The sequence below is a fragment of the Berghia stephanieae genome, chromosome 11, assembly GCF_034508935.2.
Source record: "Berghia stephanieae isolate SIO BIC M18660-M18661 chromosome 11, UCSD_Bste_1.3, whole genome shotgun sequence".
NCBI classification, from domain to species: Eukaryota; Metazoa; Mollusca; class Gastropoda; order Nudibranchia; family Aeolidiidae; genus Berghia; species Berghia stephanieae.
The window spans coordinates 29,137,070-29,159,061 of record NC_088370.1 but is presented as its reverse complement, the minus strand read 5'-3'; the positions used below and the strand labels follow the sequence as shown (position 1 = coordinate 29,159,061).

The 21,992-nt window shown below is 35.3% G+C and overlaps 1 protein-coding gene across 1 annotated transcript; it reads left to right on the top strand.

The window, feature by feature from the left end:
- The first annotated feature begins 6,042 nt into the window (after nucleotides 1-6,042).
- Nucleotides 6,043-19,754, top strand: LOC144956687 (14-3-3 protein beta/alpha-B-like). Its single transcript, XM_078887345.1, has 5 exons — nucleotides 6,043-6,714; nucleotides 12,598-12,742; nucleotides 14,454-14,617; nucleotides 15,401-15,496; nucleotides 17,059-19,754. Exons 1-5 carry the CDS (start codon nucleotides 6,388-6,390, stop codon nucleotides 17,110-17,112), a joined length of 786 nt encoding a protein of 261 aa, XP_078743471.1. The 5' UTR covers nucleotides 6,043-6,387; the 3' UTR covers nucleotides 17,113-19,754.
- The last annotated feature ends 2,238 nt before the right edge of the window (nucleotides 19,755-21,992 follow it).

The window sequence follows — 21,992 nt, the reverse complement described above, 5'->3', positions numbered from 1 at the left end:
ACCTGCATATATGTTCACGTCGCTCAGGCCCATAACTAGGCAATTATCCTCTTGGGGCAGTCATGCAAATTCAAAAACTCGTAACTTTTGGGACATAAAAATAATGGTCACTAAAGTTTACTTTATAGATCAACCATACCCTCACAATTATTAAATAACACTTCAAGATCCTTAAAATTATATACCCTGGTATCACCTTTAATTTTTAAAACGTTTTATAGACATAGAGATGTTCATGAAGATCTGAAATTGGAGCCGAAATTTCGTAATTTTACGATTTTTTTTTTGTAGTTGTAGGCAAGTCTGGCTTGATAGAGGGCGTGGAGTTGAAACAAAAAACACTGACCATCATTAGAGTGGTCTATATATAATACACACACACACACACACACACACACATATATATATATATATATATATATATATATATATATATATATATATATATATATAGATATATATATATTTCAAGTATAATTATGATCAACTTCTACAATATTGTTTAGAGCGTTCGCTCTCGTCAGGATGATGAGAGCGAATTCTCGTCGAAACAATATTGTAGAAGTTGATTATAATTATACTTGAAATATTTTATAAATAGCTCCTTTTTATCAAAAAGTTGAGCATTATTATTTCATGGTTTTCGTTTATATATATATATATATATATATATATATATATTATATATATATATATATATATATATATATATATTAGCTTTTTCTACAACAGGGAAGCGTGGCTCAACGGTACGGTCTTTGCTTTGTACCAAGAAAGACACCGAGTTCGATCGCCCGCCGCTGCGCTGCGCTGTGTGGCCTTAAGCAAGTCACCTCGTCCTAGCTTAATTTGCGGCGTTGCACTGCGGCTGACGCCTGGGTTATTCCAGTCTTCCATTACAATAGACCTTAGAGACCAATTCCCATATGGGATGAATAAAGGGATTTTTTTTATTATTTATTAAAAGTCATGACATCAAGCCCTCTACTCTTTTGGTTCCTAAATCCTTTGGAGTGTTTATGTAACTATCTAGTCCTTCGGAGTACTAATAATGAAGAATTTACATTAGGTGGCAGGATGCATATGCAGATTCTTAGGATTACGGGATGTAAAAGAGCGAGGATGGAAGATCTCTATTGACGACCAGCATATTATTATAATAGTTAGACTAGAAAATACGACTCAATTCAATCCTCCGGAAAAGTGTTTTTACATTTCCAATGAAAAGGGAGCCCGTTTTTTAACCATTGAACTATAGGCTTCCCTTTTGCGGCATTGGCGGCTGGTCCATTTCTTGATAATTGTCAATACAAAGATAGTATCCTCTCTGGGCGTTGTCTTCATTGTCTCATAACTACAACCGACAACCGTGGTCTTACTCGATGCATTATTTTGTTTTTTAAAAAAAAAACAAAACAAACAAACAAAACAAAAAAACAAAAAAAAAACAAACAAGAAACAACAAAAATGAATAGAGCTTATACATAGCGCAATATCCACTAAACGTGCTCAAAGCACTTTACACGGGGGTCCTTGACCAACAACAACACGTAACATATAGAACCAGACATGACGCCTGTTAGGCGACATTACAATTTTGCAGACGTAGACAACGCTGTTAACGGCCAGGTATTCATTTTACACCTGAGTACGGTGAGAGAATATGAGTAGAGATCCTTTTCAAAGGACTCAACTATGCGCCGAGCGAGGCTCAAACCCATGACCTTCAAATCCGAAAGCGAGTGTCATCCCACTAAACCACATAGCCGTTTAAAGGGTAACATGACCAATCAAGTTTCCATATTTAGACATTTGACAGAGGAGGAGGTTACAGTGGGCCAACCAATGCATCTCTATCTCTTCCTTAGTATGTGTTTTTGTGAGCTCAGTACTCAGTGTAGGAGGCTAGCACGATTCTTACCTTAACCTAATTAAGATTTTTGACCAATCAAAACATGAAATTTGTGACACACCCTCACACATGCTCGGACAAATATAGTTGGTTGTTTATAAAGAGTAACGTGAATGAAATCTCTCTCTCTCTCTCTCTCTCTCTCTCTCTCTCTCTCTCTCTCTCTCTCTCTCTGATCATTGTTATTGTTTTTATACCGCCAAATGGGTGACTAGTTATCACACGATTATCTCGATCAGACTAAAGTATAAAGTTTAAATTTACACATAGTTTTCTGTGGTAATTCTGTTTATCAAGCCGTAGAACAGTGGGTATTTTACTTAAACACAAACCATCAATAGTAAAAATCGGTGTAGTTTGCCATGTCTACCAATCACTGCCATTATGACGATTGTCCGAGAGGCGTGGTTATCTACCTGTCTATTTCTCTCGGCCCCCGGTAACTCAATACTACCCCCAGACCCCAATCCTAAATACCTTGGTATTACATTGGACAGACAACTAAACTATCGCAAACACATTGAAGGAACCGCAAATAAAATCGCAAAAAGAAACAGCCTGGTGAGAAAACTTGCAATTACCACCTGGGGAGCCTCACCACAGGTGCTGAGAACGTCTGCTTTGGCACTGTGCTATAGTGTGGGAGAATACAGTGCCCCTGTTTGGATGAGGAGCCCACATGTATATCGCATTGACATCCGATTAAAAGAATCAATGAGAATTATAACAGGATGTCTCAAGTCAACTCCAACTCAGTGGCTCCCAACACTGAGCGGCATTGCACCACCAAGTTTAAGACGACAAGATGCTAATCAAAGGATGCATGCAAGAATTGACGAAGCCACAGACAACACTCCCATAAAATCAATCGTAAAGGGGGCACCTTCAACAACCAGACTTAAATCGGGAAGACCTTTCCACCTAACAAAAATGGTAGACTTCAGTGTGGAGGAAAACTGGTGAGAAATGTGGAACAGGGAAACACCAAAAGGAGGAAACATCATTATCCAACCAAAAGAGTGCCTGCATTCATAACGCCAGGAAATACTGGATTTCCTCAAACCGCCTCTTAACTGGACATGGCAGAACTGCATCAAATATGTGCAGATGGAAACTTGGAAACAGTGATACCTGCCAGAAATGTCAGGCAGCCCCAGAGACCAGCGATCACATCGTCCTCCACTGTCCAGTCACTAAACTTGAAGGAGGCTACGAAACCATCCTTAGGGAGGAGGAAGACTTTAGAAGCTGGGTTGACGAAATACATTTGGAGGTGTAGCCATACGCTACTACTACTACTACTAGCCCCATAAGAGCTGAACAGTTGCTTTAGTTCTTGCTTGCTGCCAGGAGTATATAGATAGATCGAAGATGACGTCACTCATGTCTTTGCTATGGTTTTTTGCCATCCACGTTTATGAGTACTTTTCACTAAACTATATAAATCAGACTATAAAAGTTCATGGTTACACATAGTTTTATGTGTTGGTCCGTTTTACTTCCGAATGGCAATGTTGTGAGTTTCTTAGCCAAGCGCATACTATCTATATATTATTCCAACATCATGTCTTTCCCTCTCCATCATTCTGCGCCACTTTGGTTTTGGGCGTCCCATTCTTCTCTTTCCATCGCATGATTCTTCTAAAGGACTATTGAAGACTATTGTGCGGCTATGTGGTCTTGTGCTATGAAACTCATTTTCAGATCGGAAGGTCTTGGGTTCGAGCCTCGCTCGGTGCATAGTTGAGTCCTTGGAAAAGGCTCTTTACTCGAATTCTCTAACCGTACTCAGGTGTAAAATGAGTACCTGGCGTCGACAGCGTTGTCTCTGTCAGAGAAAATAAATTGAAATATCGCCTAACAGGCGTCATGTTTCGTTCTACATATTACGTGTTGCTGTTGGTCAGGGACCCTTTGTAAAACGCTTCGAGCACATTTTGTGGATATTGCGCTATATAAAAGCTCCATTTTAATCTTTAAAAAAAAAACTGTTCGCATGAGCGTTCAGACCTATTTCAGACACCTATGTAAATAATACAAAGAGATGAAGCCAGCAGAAAAATGCCAGAAGACAATTTAAAAAAAAAACAAAAAACAAAAACAAAAACAAACAAACAAACAAACAAACAGACAAACAAAAAAAAAACAACAACAAACGTTTGAGACGATGGAGAGTTGAACCCGAGACCCGATTATTACGGCACCCCCGGCTTGGTCGAGAGATATGTTAAAAATATACGCCCTACAATCGATGTCATAGGTACACAACAAAAATAAAAAAAGTGCAGGCATGCCTACTACCTACTATCTATGGACATTTCGTAGAACTATCTGTGTGAAGATCTTTATTATACAAAAACCTGAAAACGAGGCTCTGCTTCCAGACTTAGGATATATATATATATATATATATATATATATATATATATATATATATATATATATATATATAAATATATATATATATATATATATATATATATATATATATATATATATATATATATATATATATATATTGAATCGTGTTTGATACAAATATGGTACGAAAAGTGCTCGACATGCAGTAATGGAGCGAATTATTATTATTTAAAATATTTACCACAATGTTTGAGACAGTCTACATTAATGTTTCAGGCTTAATTTGCCATCGTCAGTCCTGACGATGGCAAATTAAGCCTGAAACATTAATGTAGACTGTCTCAAACATTGTGGTAAATATTGTAAATAATAATAATAATAATAATAATAATAATAATAATAATAATAATAATAATAATAATATATATATATATATATATATATATATATATTTAAAGCATTGTGTAGGTATTCTAACGTTATAAGGATCAGAAGGTAGTGTTGAACCAGTCTACTGCCGCGCTCAAGAAAGTCACGCATATTTAAACAAATGGTCCAGAAAACTCGTCCTTCAAATATCGATCGATTTAAATGACTCTCATCTTAAACAATAATTCTTAATCATGGGACCTTGCGGGTAACTTCTATGGTGTGATGGTAGCCCGTCTGACAGTTTATCAGGAAGTCTGAGGTAGTTTTCTATAATCTAGTCGAGACAGGCTGAATTTTTGGGATATTAAAAAGATATATATATATATATATATATATATATATATATATATATATATATATATATATATATATATATATATATATATATACACATTTTTAAAAAATCGTATTTTTCTTTCTTGCTTTGTTGGGCACGGGTTCTTTTTTAGATCTTAATTTATACATTTTTAATAGTTGCAATGGCAGGAATCAACCATAAAAAAACTGGTTCTGTCGTCCATTATAAAATGAGGCTGTTGTAAACTAATTTAACGTTTTAAGGTAATTAATCGAGTCAGTTGCATACGCGTTGAGTTAGTCATCATCATTGAGATGACTTCTTTTATCATAGCATCCTCTACAATAGTTGTATGTGTGTGTGTGTGTGTGTGAGTGTGAGAGAGAGAGAGAGAGAGAGAGAGAGAGAGAGAGAGAGAGAGAGAGAGAGAGAGAGAGAGAGAGAGAGAGCTAATTCTCCGTAGGAGAAGAGTACCCATGACTCTGCGTACGATAGTTACTGAGATATATATTATATATTTTACAAACGGAAAGACCGGAATTCTATTTTGTTGTATTATCAGTCTGTCGACATACACCTGTGATTTAATCTACATTTCATGAAATAACACGCATTGATTATAGAAGAATTTTGTTTTCAAATCATAGCGAGAACATCTTGATGTATAGTTTCAAAGATTTTAAAATTTCACTTCACTCTTTGCTGACTTCGCAAATTACCTAGACCTCTACTACGAGCGCGTAGTAAACAGCCTTATTTCACTTTCACTCAGTCAATTTATGAATGGAACGGTTCCACTCGAATCGTCATTGATTTGATGACTCCGTAAGTTCGAAACTCCGGCGAATATTTTCGTATAAACTGTCAATCGATTTATTTTTATAGTATGATAGATTGAATATTTGTTCGAAAATCCGATGAAGATCACTGTTGCGGTAATTAATTAAGTGCTTGTTTAGGTTGTCAACAAACTGCAAGTCAATGGACTCACATCTTAGGAATGCACGTTACCTTGGAAACTGTGACGTCATTTTAAGCCGGGTTGGCCCCCGGAGGAAGGCTTCTTCACGTAGCGTAGTTATCCTAGAAGCGTTGTAAAAATTGCGGAAGTACAAGTGCATATCCAAAAAGAGTTCGATATAATTTAATTTGAATGTGAATAAAAGTAACCATTAAACATCTTTATCAAGCTGTTGCAAGATAGATGTAATAAAAGAACTCATTTTTGTGTTTTTAATCAACCTTATTACCTCCAGAATTGAATTAATGATTATGTGAGTAATCGTCTATCGGGAAGTAGATCCATTTCGTCTCGCCATCTTGAAATACTTCTGTTTCATTCCAGCAGAATTTCTGTCTGCCTTACGGAATTTAGGCTTTGAAAATGAGCCTTTCGTTGAAGGAACAATTTGTACTCAACGCCAAGCTCGCCGAGCAGGCAGAGAGGTATGATGATATGGCCGAGGCCATGAAAAAGTGTGTGGATTACCTGTACAATTCTGGACCGACAACAACACCGCTGAATAATGAAGAGCGAAACCTGTTTTCGGTTGCTTACAAGAATGTTGTTGGTGCAAGAAGATCTGCATGGCGTGTGGTATCTAGCATCGAACAGAAGACAACGGATAGTAATGAGAAAAAAGTGGATATGGCCAAGAAATACAAAGAAACTATAGAGGATGAATTGAAAAAGATTTGCAAGGAAGTTCTGGTGAGTGATCTGACACTGACATGTTTTGGTTGTTGCCTTGCTTGGCCTTGACTTGAAATCCATTTGACAACATTGTTGAATATGACGTTGGTGTATTGTCTAGCAGTGTAAAAACATATAGATGTTTACCTAGTTTAAAAAGTGCAAATGAATGAATAATTTATGCACACCTGAGTGGAGGCCTTGAATTGAAACTACGAATATGAGTTAAGAGATAGAGGACTAACCTACAATTACAATTTGCAAACTTGACACATTGTCATTGGCCTGGTTGAGAGACTCTAGTCGGTATCGGTCAGTAATCAGGATTTTCAGATGCATTTATAATTTATGTAGTCAGATTTTGACCTTGACTTTTGATGCACGATCAGTTCTATTTTAATATATCCCCGATTTAAATTCAGTCGATGGTGGTCTATGTTATTTGATAGTGATATGAATTAAAAATGCCATTGTCATTCATGATTATGTCATTTAGGCACTTGCAAGAATTTTTCAAAATAGTGCTATCGGTATTAATTTAGCGTAGAAAAATAAAGGGGAGTGAAACATTTACTAAAGTGAAAAAATTATCGCTCTATCTCAACTAGTTCAAAAGTTATGACCTTTTATGTGGTGAAAAATCTCTATAGAGAAGCTTATAGGAAAATATGTGACCAAAACACAGCAACCTAATGGATAATCAAGTATAATTCAGAAACGGCTTCAGATACAACTTTGAATTTTTCACATGTGGTAATTCAACATCTCTGTAATACATTGCAAACAGAAAAATAATTATTTATTGAGAGAGAAAAGTATAGTTTAGAGCTGAATCAGCTGAAATCAAGGAAAAATAGATCACGACATGCAAATGAATGACCTATTGGAATTTTGGAAAAGTCGAAAATTAAATATTTATTCACATGTAGATAGACCAAATACACCACTGAATCGGCGTCATTTAGTTATTCACTTTGAACTTTTCAAAATTAAAATAGACCTCATAAAAGCAGAGATATGGACTGATAAATGTTTGAGGTGGTGTATTCGTGTTTAAAATGATCGAAAATAGGTGATTTTAAAAACTTCCGCTCCCCCGTTCCCCTAAATTGGACAGACGTCCGTCAAAGGATGAAAAACGTCAAAATCAACAGTGAAAAATCAATCGGAAAAAAAAGGAAGAGAATTGTAAATTATAAAATGAATGCATGGACATGAAAACGCCAATTAATTAAATAATTTAAAACAAAAATAACTTCCATAAATGGAATATATTGTAAGATATACAGATGTAAAGTTTTGATGTGGATTGACGAAGTTATCTCTCAAACGCAGCAGACGACAGGAAGTGAATCAGTATAAGAAAATGGCAGCTTCTGTAAACAATCGAGGCCAATTACTGTTTTTTGGGGAGCTCTAACTTTTGAGTGCAAACATATTTTGCTCTGAAATTTTTAGAGAAGCTACTTTAATATGTATCTCAGAAGGACTTGTTTTTATTAAGAAGGACCATCTCTGGTTTAAAAGTTATAAGCGTTTAAACACATATACTCTCTTTACACAAAGATTTCTCAAAATCATGATATAAAAATATAATAATATTAGCATCATTGTATGTAGAATTTTATGCCCTTTCCAATGATATATAATACATACCATTTCATTCCACTGAAAAAGAAGAATGAACATTTTAAAATCACTCCTAAATTTTTTCCCCTCAAAAACGGAAACAGAAATCCTCGCCTGTTTTCAACTCGCGATAGCTACTTCTTGCAAGTGCCTACATTAGTCATAGTCATATTGTAAGAGAAACCCTCTTGTCGTGTAGTGATATTGCTATTGTAAATCATATATCTAAATCTTAGAGTGATGGCCTTAATAAAAAAGTAGTGACTGTCCTAATCCTAAGCTATGCCAACATGGATTTTCACTGTTAATATGAATTTTACTTGATTGAAACTTTTCTTTTCTATAATAAATACGACACTAGAAGTAAGAGTAAGAACAACATTATTATTATGCAACTCACACACTTACTAGTACCTGTAGTTGTAATAGTGTAGGGGTCAGTTTCTATTTATTTATGGCCATTTATATTTTTCCCTGCTTTGTGATTTTTCCAGTCGCTAGTACATACATTACTTTCTTTGGACTTTAAATATGGAAAAAAAAGAACTGCCATTTAAAAAATGTTGATATTGTTAATTCAACTTACTCTATCATTTGGCGTTTTCAGCAATGGTGACAGGGGAAATTGTATACTTTTCTGACATTTCTCAAATTACTTTGACATCGTTTCACCCTTTTCAGTCATTTTAACACTTGTTTTAGAAATTATGATTGACAGTAACCATTTGAGTTTCACCTATCCTTTTTGGAAGATCTTTTTAAAATTCATTTGTTCTTTAGATTGAGAAACTTTGGTTCACCATGCAGTCTCATTTTCGTGTTATTAATTTTTCTCGTTTTGGTAAAAGATTTCTGGTTTCATAAGCTTAGATATTTTTCAGAATCCCATACAATTTGCATTACAACCCTGCAAGTGGTTACATATCAGGTGCTCTACAGGGGAGGCATATATAGGAGAGACTGGTTTATTTATGGTGTTGGAGTGAGCTCCCTTCTGAGATAAAATAGAGAGCTCTCTTGGAACAGATTTTTTATATCCCGCTCACAGCGCCATTTGTCATGAATATTTTTTGACACCTTGCTTGCAGCGCCAATTGTCATGAATCAGTCTTGATGGTTTCCCTCGGATCCGTGGAAATTCGTAATTTTGGAGTCCGGGGAGGAATTTGCTCCTTTTTAAAGTTAAAATTATCACACATCCCCTTATCAATGTTTGGTGCAGTTTTCCATTTTCCATAAGTCAACTAGCGTATCAGTGATAGTTTACCATCTGAATTGCTCTCAAAGTGGGGATTAGTGCAGTAAAAATGGGGCTTAACTTAAAAGCAATAATTCAAAATTTCCTCCTTTTTCACTTTTATACACTATCAGCACTGATGAATCGGTTTTTGACACCCTGCTTGCAGCACCAACTGTCAGAAATTAAGATTTTGAAACCCTGCTTGCAGTGCCAATGGTGATGAATAGGTTTTTACTTGTGAAGAAGTAAATTAGGATTTTGAAATTAAAAGAAAGTCCTATCATGGGTTGTCGCCACCACAGTGGGTTTACCATTTATATAAATTACAATGGATATTGCTGTCAGTTGGCTTTTGCTTGGGACTCGGTGATTGACTTGGTTTCACCAACCTCATGTTTCATTCTTATGTTTCCTCAGATCCCATTCTAGCCAAAGTATCTGATGTTTTATTATTTTATTATGAAGCAGCAGTGACCGGGAATGTATTGAAGTTAGCGTCTTTTGCTCTTTGACTTAATTTCATTAGTTCTGCACTTACTACATGGTTTAGATTTGTTTGCAATGGGTTGCTTAAAGTGTCTAATATTTGTCTGAGATCTGTAAGGAAGACTATTTTGGCATTGATAGAGGTGTTTGATTCTCTGATAATCTATTTCTTCTCGATTGTCAATACTTCAGTTTTTGTTGGCTTAGTAAGTTCCCGTTGCTGTGTACTTTTTTGTAATCTTTATTTGGCCCTTTGATGTAGATTCACTTCATTGTCTTTAATATATTATTTTAAAATTCTGTTTGTGATGCTTTGCTGAGGTGCCATTGATTATAACTTTATATTACTTTATTATACCGTAATTTCAATTTTTCTGTTTCAATGAAGTTTGAGATTATCAGTCTTTATTTTGATTTATATTTGGGGTTCATGGAGTGGTTGTTTTGGGTATGCAATTTTTTTTTTACAGCAATTTTTTTGTTCTTTCTTTCAGTGTTTTCATTTATATGATTGAATTCCTCCAGTCATGCATCCTAGGTTCTGGTTTTGGACTTTAATTATTTTTTATTTTGGCATTTGTGCAAGTATCCCAGGCTGCAATCCCTCATATTCTAGTGAAGGTCTGGCATAACCTTGATACATTTGCCTCAGAATGTTCATGAATGTCCCCCATTTGCAGACCTGCCCACTATTGCGAAAAATTCGTAGAATTACGAAATTTGGGTTCTAGTTTCAGAACTTCATGGGTATCTCAGTCATTAAAACTTATTGAAATTTAAGGTTGATGCCAAACTGAATATTTTTTAGGGTTTTGAAGTATTATTTAACTCCTGTGGTTGTGAATGGTTGATTTTTTAAGTAACTATAGCGACTACAATTTTTATCTCCTGAAAATTACGAGTTTTTAAATTTTCAAGTAGGCAGGTCTGCATTCCGTATTGGAGAGTTTGTTCATGATTTTTTTGTTTTAAATATTTAGGTGCCTGATTGTTTGCAAAGGTATGGTGTTCAATTTTGAGAGTGATGCTTTTATTTTTGGTAGACAAACTAAATGTTTTTTTTATAATTTGGGCATTGATATTAATTTACCAGTTTTTGAGTCCATTGGTCTAATTTGCCTTATATGTAGCCTATCCCTTACTGCTTTTTGCTGAGATTAGCACTACCAGATCATCTGCATACATGGACATTTTCTCTGTACATTTGATTTGTATTTGATAAAAATAAGCAATATTGTTGATGTTAGAGACAACGAACCCACTTGCGGTACTCCTCATTTAATTGATTCTTGTCTGCTTTGATTCCTTGTATTTCAACTCCTGCTTCCCAGTATGTATGGAAGCTCTCTTTCCATTTCCATTTGTACATATCATGGGGAATTTTGTAGATGCCCCTCTTTTCAGACATTATCAAAAGCTTTTTCCAAATCAACCCACACTTTTGCTGTTTTTTTTCCTTTTGAAATGCGTCCTCTATTGCTGAGTAATAAATGTGAAATAATCTTGTGTTCTTCTTGCTTTCCTCACCGATCAAACTGTTAGCTTTCATGGAACCACAGTATTGTGTTGATTGTCCTCACTAGAAATAGCAATTTACATTAAAAGTGTCTCATGGGGTGGATTTCTTAAAATAATAATTCAACCTGAACAAGGTGCTGATGTCCTGATTAAGCTGCAAGAAAGAGGATTGGAGGGAGAGTGTTCAATAGCACATATGATATAACTGCAGAATATTCTATGCCATAAAGGCTGCGGTTCTTGCTAAGGGTAGAGATAAATATCAGGAAACTAGTAGGTTAAAAGTTACCCCAAAGTCCATTCGTTCTTCTCAGACTTCTGGAAGTGCAGATTGTGAAATGGTGTGAATTCATTAGAGAAATTCCTTTAAATGGGCATCAGACACTTGGAAGGAAATGGGAATTTTCATACAAATCAGTGTTTTGTCTATTCAACTAATTTAGGCTAACCCGTTGGTAATTAATGAAGGGGTTAGGGAATACCCTCTGGGAGTGTCTTCCTAAAAGCCTTTGCTTTGTAGATGTTTGGGACTCATCATCGTCGTTCCTTAGTAGTAGCCTCAGTTGTTTTAAGGATTGTTCCACAGTTTACAATTACATTTTCTCTCATGTCAGTACATGCAGGGACCCATTTAGAAATTGGGATTTTAATTTGTTATCACTGGTGTCGAATTGAATCATTCGTGTGAATATTGTTGCAGATACTGAACTGAACATTTTTCTTTTCTCCATGACCGAAGTAAGCGAGGGCCATTTAATTTCTAAAAAATAAATCAATTACTCACTTATCTCTTTCAGTAGTGAATTGTTTGGAACAGCTGTTTCTAATCAAAACTTTTGACCCTTTCATTAAATCAGCCACTTATTTTCAGACAATTGTTAAATTGTTTGATTAGTTCATATGGAGGACTTATGTGCATTTCATAAATTGTACAATGAATTTACTCATCTGAACTTTACTTTGATGTATGATAATAAAATACAACAAAATAAAACAAATTTAATGCAAGAACTTTTTTTTTTTCCCAGGAACTCTTGTCCAAGTACCTGATTGACAAGGCTAAGGAAGATGAGTCTAGCAATATTGTGGATGGCTTGGTGTTTTACCTCAAAATGAAGGGAGACTATTATAGATACTTATCAGAGGTTTCGCAACCAGGAGAGGAGAAGTCGTGTAAGTGTTCCTTTTGAGTTCCCTTTGGCTGTCTTAAATCTGAATTCCCTCAATAAAAGATAGCGGTCTGTTGTTTGAACACAGCCCTATTTTTCAATCTTCACAGGCTTGTATTTGCAAAAGGCCCCACAGGTCTGTAATTGCATTTGTTCAGTTACATTACAGTCCAATCAAGACAGAACAGTCACAGATGACTTTGATGAGCTAGTGCATTCTTCCTGTAATATACCTTTTATGAAGACATCTCTTTTTGCTTTCCAAATCATTGTTGTCATATGCAATCAATCTTTGTTGGGCTATAAAGATAAATTTCTTCAAATTCAAGATTGACAGCTTCGTAAGGGGTATAAATGGGATCAAGATGGAGACTTATTTGGACAAATTCTAAGCAGAGACGGACATATTCCAGCAAATAAGACAAGGAGCAATGGCATTATTCTTTATGCCAAGCAGACATAACAAACACAAAGGCAGACCCACAACTAGCATGTACACGACGATAAGTAAAGACATCGAGCGGCTGGATGACACACAAGAACTCTTGGTGGGGTTCCTGACCTCCCATAGTGGGCAGGGAGGTACATACTGTTTCTTCTATCCCCTTATATCTGTTTTCCAACATGCTTTCTGTCTTTGTCTTGGAATGAGATTACTTGGTTTTGTCCTGGACCTGGCCGGAGTCCTGGCTGGGAGGGAAACAGTCGAATGCATAGTCATTGTTTTGGGAGATGATATTTTTTTCCTTGTCAATCATCTCTCTGTTATGCACTGTATTATGTTTTGTTTGTGTATTATATATGATTTGTAAATATTTGAGGGTATTCCTCTTAGTGGGGACCTGTGCTTTTGTCTGGAGGAGACTTTTAGGTGATCTCAAACTAAGTACACTGATAGTGTGCTCTTGGAATCTACATCTGTTCCCTATTTGAACCAATTCCCCTTTGTCTGCCTTATTCCTGGATACTTTAATTGTAATTCTATAACTTTTTACTATCCGATTTTCTTCCTTTTTACTGGCGCTGATATGACCTTAATGTGTTGCAAGCGCTGTAAAACCCTTAAAAACAAAACTAAACACACAAGAACTAAGATGTAAATATGATTTAGAATATCTGAGATCCATTGCAGCAGACTGCTATCACTGGATAGAACTCCCTCACCATAATCCGCATAAAAGTCAACATTCTGCTCTTTATTTATGTTTCATTGATGACAAAATTCAACCTTGCTTAAAGTCAACCAGTCTTTCTGGTCTGGCGGTGTAGGCTTTATCTGGATTCCACTGTAGCGATTTGATTTTGTGGGGGTTTTTCTCAATTTTTATGAAATTCTTTATGCTTGATTGTACTTGCATGATGTAACACGAGCCTTTATAACACAACCCAGACCTTTTTTTTTTAAGTTGTAAAAATCATCTAGTGCGTTGACACACAGCGTGGAATGCTTTTTACTACTGACCGGACCTGGCACATTATTGACATGAGTGATAAAAGAGGGTTTCATATATTCCATCTAAAAATTTGATTTCCAATGTCAAGCTTGTGATTTATAATTACAGTTTCTTATATATACAAGTTTTGAATTTAATTTTTTTTAGAGGTCTGACTTAGAACTCAAATATTAGTATTAGCAAAATATGACTTTCAAGCATTTAAAATTAAAATTGGTTATTTTCACGCTTTTCTTTGTTTCTTTTTTTTTTTTTTTCCAGCAAATGTTGATGCTTCTGATAAAGCCTACAAAGAAGCCACAGACATTGCTAAAGAAAAAATGTTGCCTACACATCCCATCAGATTAGGATTGGCCCTAAATTTCTCTGTATTTTATTATGAGATAATGAATGATCCGGACAAGGCTTGCGCTTTAGCCAAATCAGTAAGTATCGGAGCTTGCGCCAAAACCTGGTTTGGTGTTATTGTTATGTACATTAGATTTTTGTTTGTTTTAGGATTGATCCGTTTGGACCGTAAGTGAGATAACTTTCTTTATTTATTTGAAAAAGATTTAATTAAAATTTTATGTTGTCTAATTTTGAATCAGTAAATCATACTTGTATTCCAATCCAGTCTATCAAGATAACTGACTATCTTAGACTGTCGGAGGCAAGGAACAAATCTAAATAAAATTTCATCCATTCCTTTGGTTGCGATTTGGACATGTTAGCATAAATCAACTTCTAAAAACAAGAACTATTAAGACAATGATTATGCTAAAGCAAAAGAGATGTTGATCCTTACACTTTTGAAGTATAAGTGCGGAAATGTTTTTCCAGATTTAATGGGCAAAGCTACTTTTTCATGCCACTTATATTTTGTTTGTTTTTAGCTCCTCTTGATTTCTTTTACATAAAGGCCCTAATCCGGCTAATATCTCTGTACAGTTGTTTCCTAAAAGGTTATTAGGCAGTGGTTGCCTGTCTATCTAAGATTAAGTCGATTGACTAATTAAGTAATTCATGAGCACAATATTTCAGACATGGGTAATAAGTCCACCCCAAGGTTTCTGGTCTGGCAATGTTGGCTTTATCAGGATTCCACTGTAGTTTATATTCAGAGTTTAATAAAATGTGAATTATAGTCCTAAGTAGCTCTTTAAGCTAAGATTTTAAATATTTTTTTTATCAACCCTGTGCATCTTTTTTTTTTTTTTTCTCCCAAGGCCTTTGACGATGCCATTGCCCAGTTAGATCAATTGAATGAAGAATCCTACAAAGACAGCACATTAATAATGCAGTTGCTCCGAGACAACCTTACGGTAAGTAACCTTTATATATTACAGTGCAATTCTGGATAACGACAATCTTTAACTATTGACATTAACCTCTGGTCCCGATTTACAAAAAAAAAATTATTATTCGTAATAAAACCTCCAAAATTGCGACATTCGTTTTTTAAAACCCTTGTTTAGCGACATTGTTATAGCAATAATTGGCACCAATATTTGATAAAAATATTCTTCCCTTGTCCTCTCAGCCAAAGATACAGTACAAACTCTTCTTTTCTGGCCAATGAGATGCCCTTCTGATGAAAACAGGTTTTGTCGTTTTTTTCTCTAAATGACCTAGCGTTGGAGTATTTTTGTTGAGAATGTGACAAAACCTTTTGACATTGCCTCAAATGCATCGACTTCAGGGCCTATCATCTGTAAGCACACAAAAATGGTTGCCACAAGCTTAGAGTGAGGGATTTTCAAGCGAGCAATGGTTGGCTCAATAGATTTAAATGACATGGCTTTGTCCTTGAAATAAAGACCTGAAGAATGTGTATGAAATAGTTTTACACCGTATCACTTTGATATTGCCTTTGAAGTAGCCGGTGACGAGTCTGCTGAGCACTGTTTACCATCAAAACAATGAAAAGACACACTCGGGGAGTGAAAGTGTAACTGGTAACACCTTTATCAACAAGAAACTTAGATTCTCTGGCGTCTTATAGGTCTGTGCATCGATTCGTTATATTCACAGGTCTGATCACCCCCCTTTCCACGATCTTGAAAACCCCGGGAATAAAGACACCCTTAGATTTCCAGCCCCGCTCTATGTTATCTGGGGATTGCACTGTACTTAGTAGTCGAAGAAATGATCTTAATGTCCTTAATATTCTCTTGTAGAAAGCTGTGAATGATGGATATGACAAATGTGTTTGTGATTAAAATGAAAGTTGTAAATCTCGGGGAAATGGTATTTGCTTCGCACCCAAATGATAACCAGTTAGAATTTTCACCGCGTTATGTGGCCTGAAGCAAGCCATCTCTCCCTAGCTCAATTTGTGGTGATGAGCTGCCGCAGACACCTGGTTATGGTTACATATTCCAGTCTTTCCTTGGAATAAACCACGGGTGCAAGAGTGCCGGCTACAGCTGGCATGCCGGCCGATTGGATTACCGAAAAAGTTATATATAAAAGAAATTTGTATGTTATTTTTGTCTGTAGTTGTTTTTTATTGGGTCCATTTTATTTTTTGTTATTTCTTTCTTTCTTATTTTTTTTGGTGGGCTGTGTCTATTTATTAATTTGGTGATTCTTTTGACATATCACTTTTCTTAGAATATGGAGTTTTTTAGTTTAAAACATCTGATCTGAGTTTTATTTAGCAGTGGGTGGTTGCATTTTCAAGAGGGTCTTCCTTCTAAGAGTAAAGAGAAAACTACTGAATAACAACAAAATGGTGGATCTCATACTTAAAAACAGCCAAAATAATTGGTGGGAAGAAGAATTGAGGGGAGGGGGGGGTTGTGTTCGTTCAAATAAAGCTTTTGTTGGGGATTCATTAATGTACTGGTTTTTCTTCTCTCTCTCTTTTTCTTAATTTTTAAAGCTGTGGACGTCAACGGATCAAGCAGAGTGTGAACAAGAAGGCGAGAACCAGTGATAAGACAACAACTTTTTATGTTCCCATGTTTGAATTTTGTCTTGGATTTTTAAGAAAAGAAGAAGATCAATCTCGAAGTGAAATGAGAGAATCATCATCACCATTTTTATGTTCTGCTGGGTTTGTTCCCGTCAAATCATTTATTTTTTTTTTTGAATTAGATTTTTTTTTTTTCTATCATCATAACTTGTGTGAGATTTTTCTAAAATGATATCTGAATGGCGGAATAATTGTATGAGAGCACCTGTGCTATTTATGAACATAAAACAAAAAGCAAGAAAAAAAAATTAAAAAAAAATTACAAGAAGTGTGTTTTTAAGCGTTTTGTTTACTTAATGCTTTTATCTGTAGTTTACACTTGATAAGTATATATGGATAAACATGTCTTAACCATGGCGTATCTAGCAGGTCCTGGATTGGTGTCTCATTTTGGATAGGATTTGACCCCCATCCCTCCCTTCCCCTCCATGATATGAATGACAGGACAGGCATGTAGTCTTTTGAAAGAAGGCACGGGTTATGTGTTGTATTTTGTTTGTTGTAGTCAAGTATTGTATAACTTATTGTCAGTTTAATCATGATGCTCCATTAAGTCGATTCACCACTCATTCTGGCGCAATGGGCCTTTGAAGAATATTTGTGCATGAGCCCTTTACTTCGTTGTTTGACAGGATTGTTTTTGAAAAATTCTTTTATTTAGCTTCAAAACGCTGTTGAATGAAGATTGTTAAAGATTTTTTTTTTTTTTGTCGAATTATAAATCAAAATGGTGCAACTTCTAGAACAAATTACCTGTCTCTTGATGGCCCTTGTATCTTGCCCTGGGTTTTTTTTGTCTATGGACAGTTGATGATTGTCTTGATCTGAGTGGGATGCTTTTCGCTTTCCCCACTTTCTTTTTTCCTTTGCTCTTTCATCCCACCTTTAAAAAAAAAAATTTCTTTCTCTTTGAGATGGTGACATGTGGGTGTAAAATTCATAGGATGTTCAGAATTTGTCATTTTACCTTTGGTTTCGGTCGTTTAAATAGAACAAAAAAAAAAGACTACAACATTTAATAAAAGCACCAACAATGCTTATTGCCGTTTTTAACAATGAATCTGATCGATTTTTTAAATTTTTTTTCCCCCGATGCATGTCATTTGTTTTGAACTATTTGAATGTTATCATTTTGTCAACTGGTTTTATATGTTTCTAACAAGTTACATATTAGTTCAAATAAATTTACTGAATATTAATAATGGCTTTTTATATTACTGATATTAATGAATGTATGATCAACACGTGGACAACAATAATGCTAATGACGATGAACACTAGTCTTCAAATTCATCGATATACTATTATCTGTCCTGATTACCACACCTACACTTTATATATTTTTTTCAATTTTCTGTGATCACATTTGGCACAGGTTATGTTTCTTTTGTGTTCCTGAAGTAGCCAGTACATTTTACACTTCTCTCGAGGATGCCCAGTGTGCGCGTGTGCAAGTGTTTTCTTTTTTTATTTTTTAAAGGTAAAAAAATTCTATTCTGCCTTTTAATGTAAGAGTCTAGATTTCCTTTTTATTTGAAAGTGTCTGGGAGAGAGAAAGAGATTTAATCCATTTTTGGTTGTTGTGTACTTCTTGATAAAAGTCGTATATCTTTGGTTTGATTCAATGGTTTATTCTAAGTCGTCTCAACCTTGCGGCAATTTTTCAACTAGTGTTGATTTTTTTTTTTTTTTTTTTTTTTTGCTTCTCCTTGCTCCCGTAAATCCTCACGGTTGCATTATTAGTACAATAAAATATATACGTTTTTCGTTGTCTGATGTCAATTTGTCCTTAGTTTTATATTTCATTCTTCAATCATTTTTCACCACTCCTTCCCTTTTCCCTCACACTGCCCCCTCTCCGTCGGAACATTTTTATGTTTGTATTAATTGTTTGGGATCCTAGTGGAATATATTATTTTTTTTTCCTTCGGCAGTTTTTATTTATTTAAAAAAAAAAAAGTTTCTCTTTGTATCAGAGAAGGTGGGTTAACTTGCATAATATATTGAATTTGATAAAGACGTCGCTAACTCCGGTTAGTTCTTTTTGTTCCAAGTCTTTTCATCTTGATTTTCAAAGAGTTTCTTAAGTCAACTCAAAATTTATTTCCTCTATTTTTGGATTATAACTCGTGTCCTTCAGAATTATGTCATGCTAGTTTCTGCACCCATTTAATTATATCTACTAACCAAGACTTGGCTATTTTATTTATATATATCCAATAAAAAAAATAATTTTTTTTTGTAGGTTCTCTGCAAATGCAACTTTTAGTTGAATGATTCTGCTTTCTTTGATTCGGTTCCATTTAGTTTGAGTCATAAGACAAGCATTGTCATTCTTTCGATGTTCTTTACTCCTATGCCGTTTCCTATAGTACAGCCTTTTATTATTTTTTAATAAAATTTAAGTTCCAATACGCCCTTTGCCAAATGTAGTAAATAAAGAATGATGTGGATTATTTCTACTATTTCAATTTTGCTAAGCGTAAGCTTGATAGGTTGTAACTTTATTATTGTTTTTGTTTGTTTTTTTTTTTATTACTATTAAATTAATCCTTCAATATCAAATAGGCCATTTGAAAATAAAATAATGTGTAAGTGTTCAATTTTGTGTTTGTTCTTTTATCTCTCTCTTTGTTGTTGTTGAAATGAAATTTTGTTGGTGGCACTAGAGATGTGGAACACCATTATGGTTTTGTGTGGATGAAGTGGGTAGATGTTGAGACTGAGGAGGCCAACTCTTGTGTGTCTCTTGTTTTCTCTCATCTTGTCTTTTGTATCTAATTTTCTTGTCATATACATATGTGTATTGTTTTTAATTGATGCAGGCAAAGACGTGTGCGGTAGGCCGTTTCTGTTGGTGTAACAATTGAAGCTTCCTGAATTTGACACCTGTTTTTAGCACACTGACTGGGTGGGGTTTCTAATGGGCAGGGAGGCACTTACTGTCTCTTCTATCCTCTTGGTTTCCAACATGCTTTTTGTCTTTGTCTTGGGATGAGATTACTTAGGTTTTTTGTCCTGGCCGGTACCCTAGCTGGGAGGGAAACAGTCAAATGTATACTTGTAGTTTTGGGAGATGATATTTTTTGTCTTGTAAATCATCTCTCTGTTGTGTCATCTTATGTTTTGTTAACATATTCTATATGATTTGTCAGCATTTCCGTGTTTTCTTCTTAGTCTTAGTGGGGACCTTTGCTTATGTCTGGATGAGACCATTAGGTGATCTCAAACTTAGTACTTTGATATTGTGGTCTTGGAATTTACGTGTTTCCTATTTGAACCAGTTCCCCTTTGTCTTACCTTTTCTTGTAATTCTAGAACTTTTTACTATCCCATTTTCATTCTTTTTTTCTGGCGCTGATATGACCTTAATCTGTTGCAAGCGCCGTAGAGTAAAACCCTTGAAAACAAAAACAAAAAACAGCACACTGATCAAAACTCGTTTACATATTTAAATTAATTATTTTTTTGGACATTTTAAATTCCATCATTGGATTCAGCGACTCCCAAATCATTAGCCTTCGTGTCAAAGTACACGGAAAAACAGTTTAACAAAAATTTCTTAAACTTAAAAGTTAAAGTAACTGATAATGTGCTCTTGGAATCTTCATACGTTCCCAATCTGAACTTTGTCTTATTTTCTCACTTTGCTCATAATTGTAAAACGGAATTAAAATTTTTTTTTTTTTTACTTTTGCTATCCAATTTTCTTCTCTTTTACTGAAATGACCTATATGTTATATCGATACATATAATAGGCGGGCCTTTGTTCTTGGTATGAGTATGAGATTACTTTGGTTTTGTCCTGGCCCAGGCTGGAGTCTTTCGCTGAGAAGGAAACAGTAGAAGGTTGTGAGAGACCTTTCCCCCCTTTCTCTCTGCTATGTATTGATGTAGTTTTTTGTGTATTCCTCTTGGGATCATCATCATATGCTTGTGTCTGGATGGCACCAGAGCAATTAGGCCAATGGAGGTGAAGTTAATCTCGGTTCTATAGCGTGAAACTGACAATTGCAATTTGCTTGTTATTCTTTGTTTAGGACACTGAGTATCCCAAAGCACTTTCCAGCAGATCCCTTAGACCCAACTACCCAATCACCCCTGGATGAACAAGGGGGTCGAGAAAAATCTCGGGGAAATGGTATTTGCTTCGCACCCGAATGATAACCAGTTCGAATATTCACCGCGTTATGTGGCCTGAAGCAAGCACCTAGCTCAATTTGTGGTGATAAGCTGCCGCAGACACCTGGTTATGGTTACGTATTCCAGTCTTTCCTTGGAATAAACCCTAAGACAAATCTCCGCTTGAGGATAAATCAAGGGCATTGTTATTATTTCTTTACTTTATTGATATGTTGATTGAGATAAATGTATACTTGACATTTTACATGGGATTGATGTGAGTGTGGTGCTGTACCGTCACTATCAAAATCATGGCCCTGGCATTGAAATTAGAACGGATGGCGAAATGAAAATAATAAGAAGGGAGGTGTCGGTTATGCGAAACAGCAATAGTCTGTCTGTTTTGTTTTTAAGGGTTTTACGGCGCTTGCATTAAGGTCATATCAGCACCAGTAAAAAGGAAGAAAATTGGATAGTAAAAAGTTCTAGAATTACAATTAAAATCCTATTTTCTTCCTTTTTACTGGCGCTGATATGACCTAAATTTGTTACAAGCGCCGTAAAACCTTTAAAAACAAAGAAAAAGACTGGAGACTAGATCAATTAAGCTACAGAAGATTCCATGGGTAATTTTTGACAATACCTTAAAGTCCAATCTAGACACAAGCAAAGGATCCAGCTATAAAAGGGTACACTAAGCTTTACAATTTACAATATAT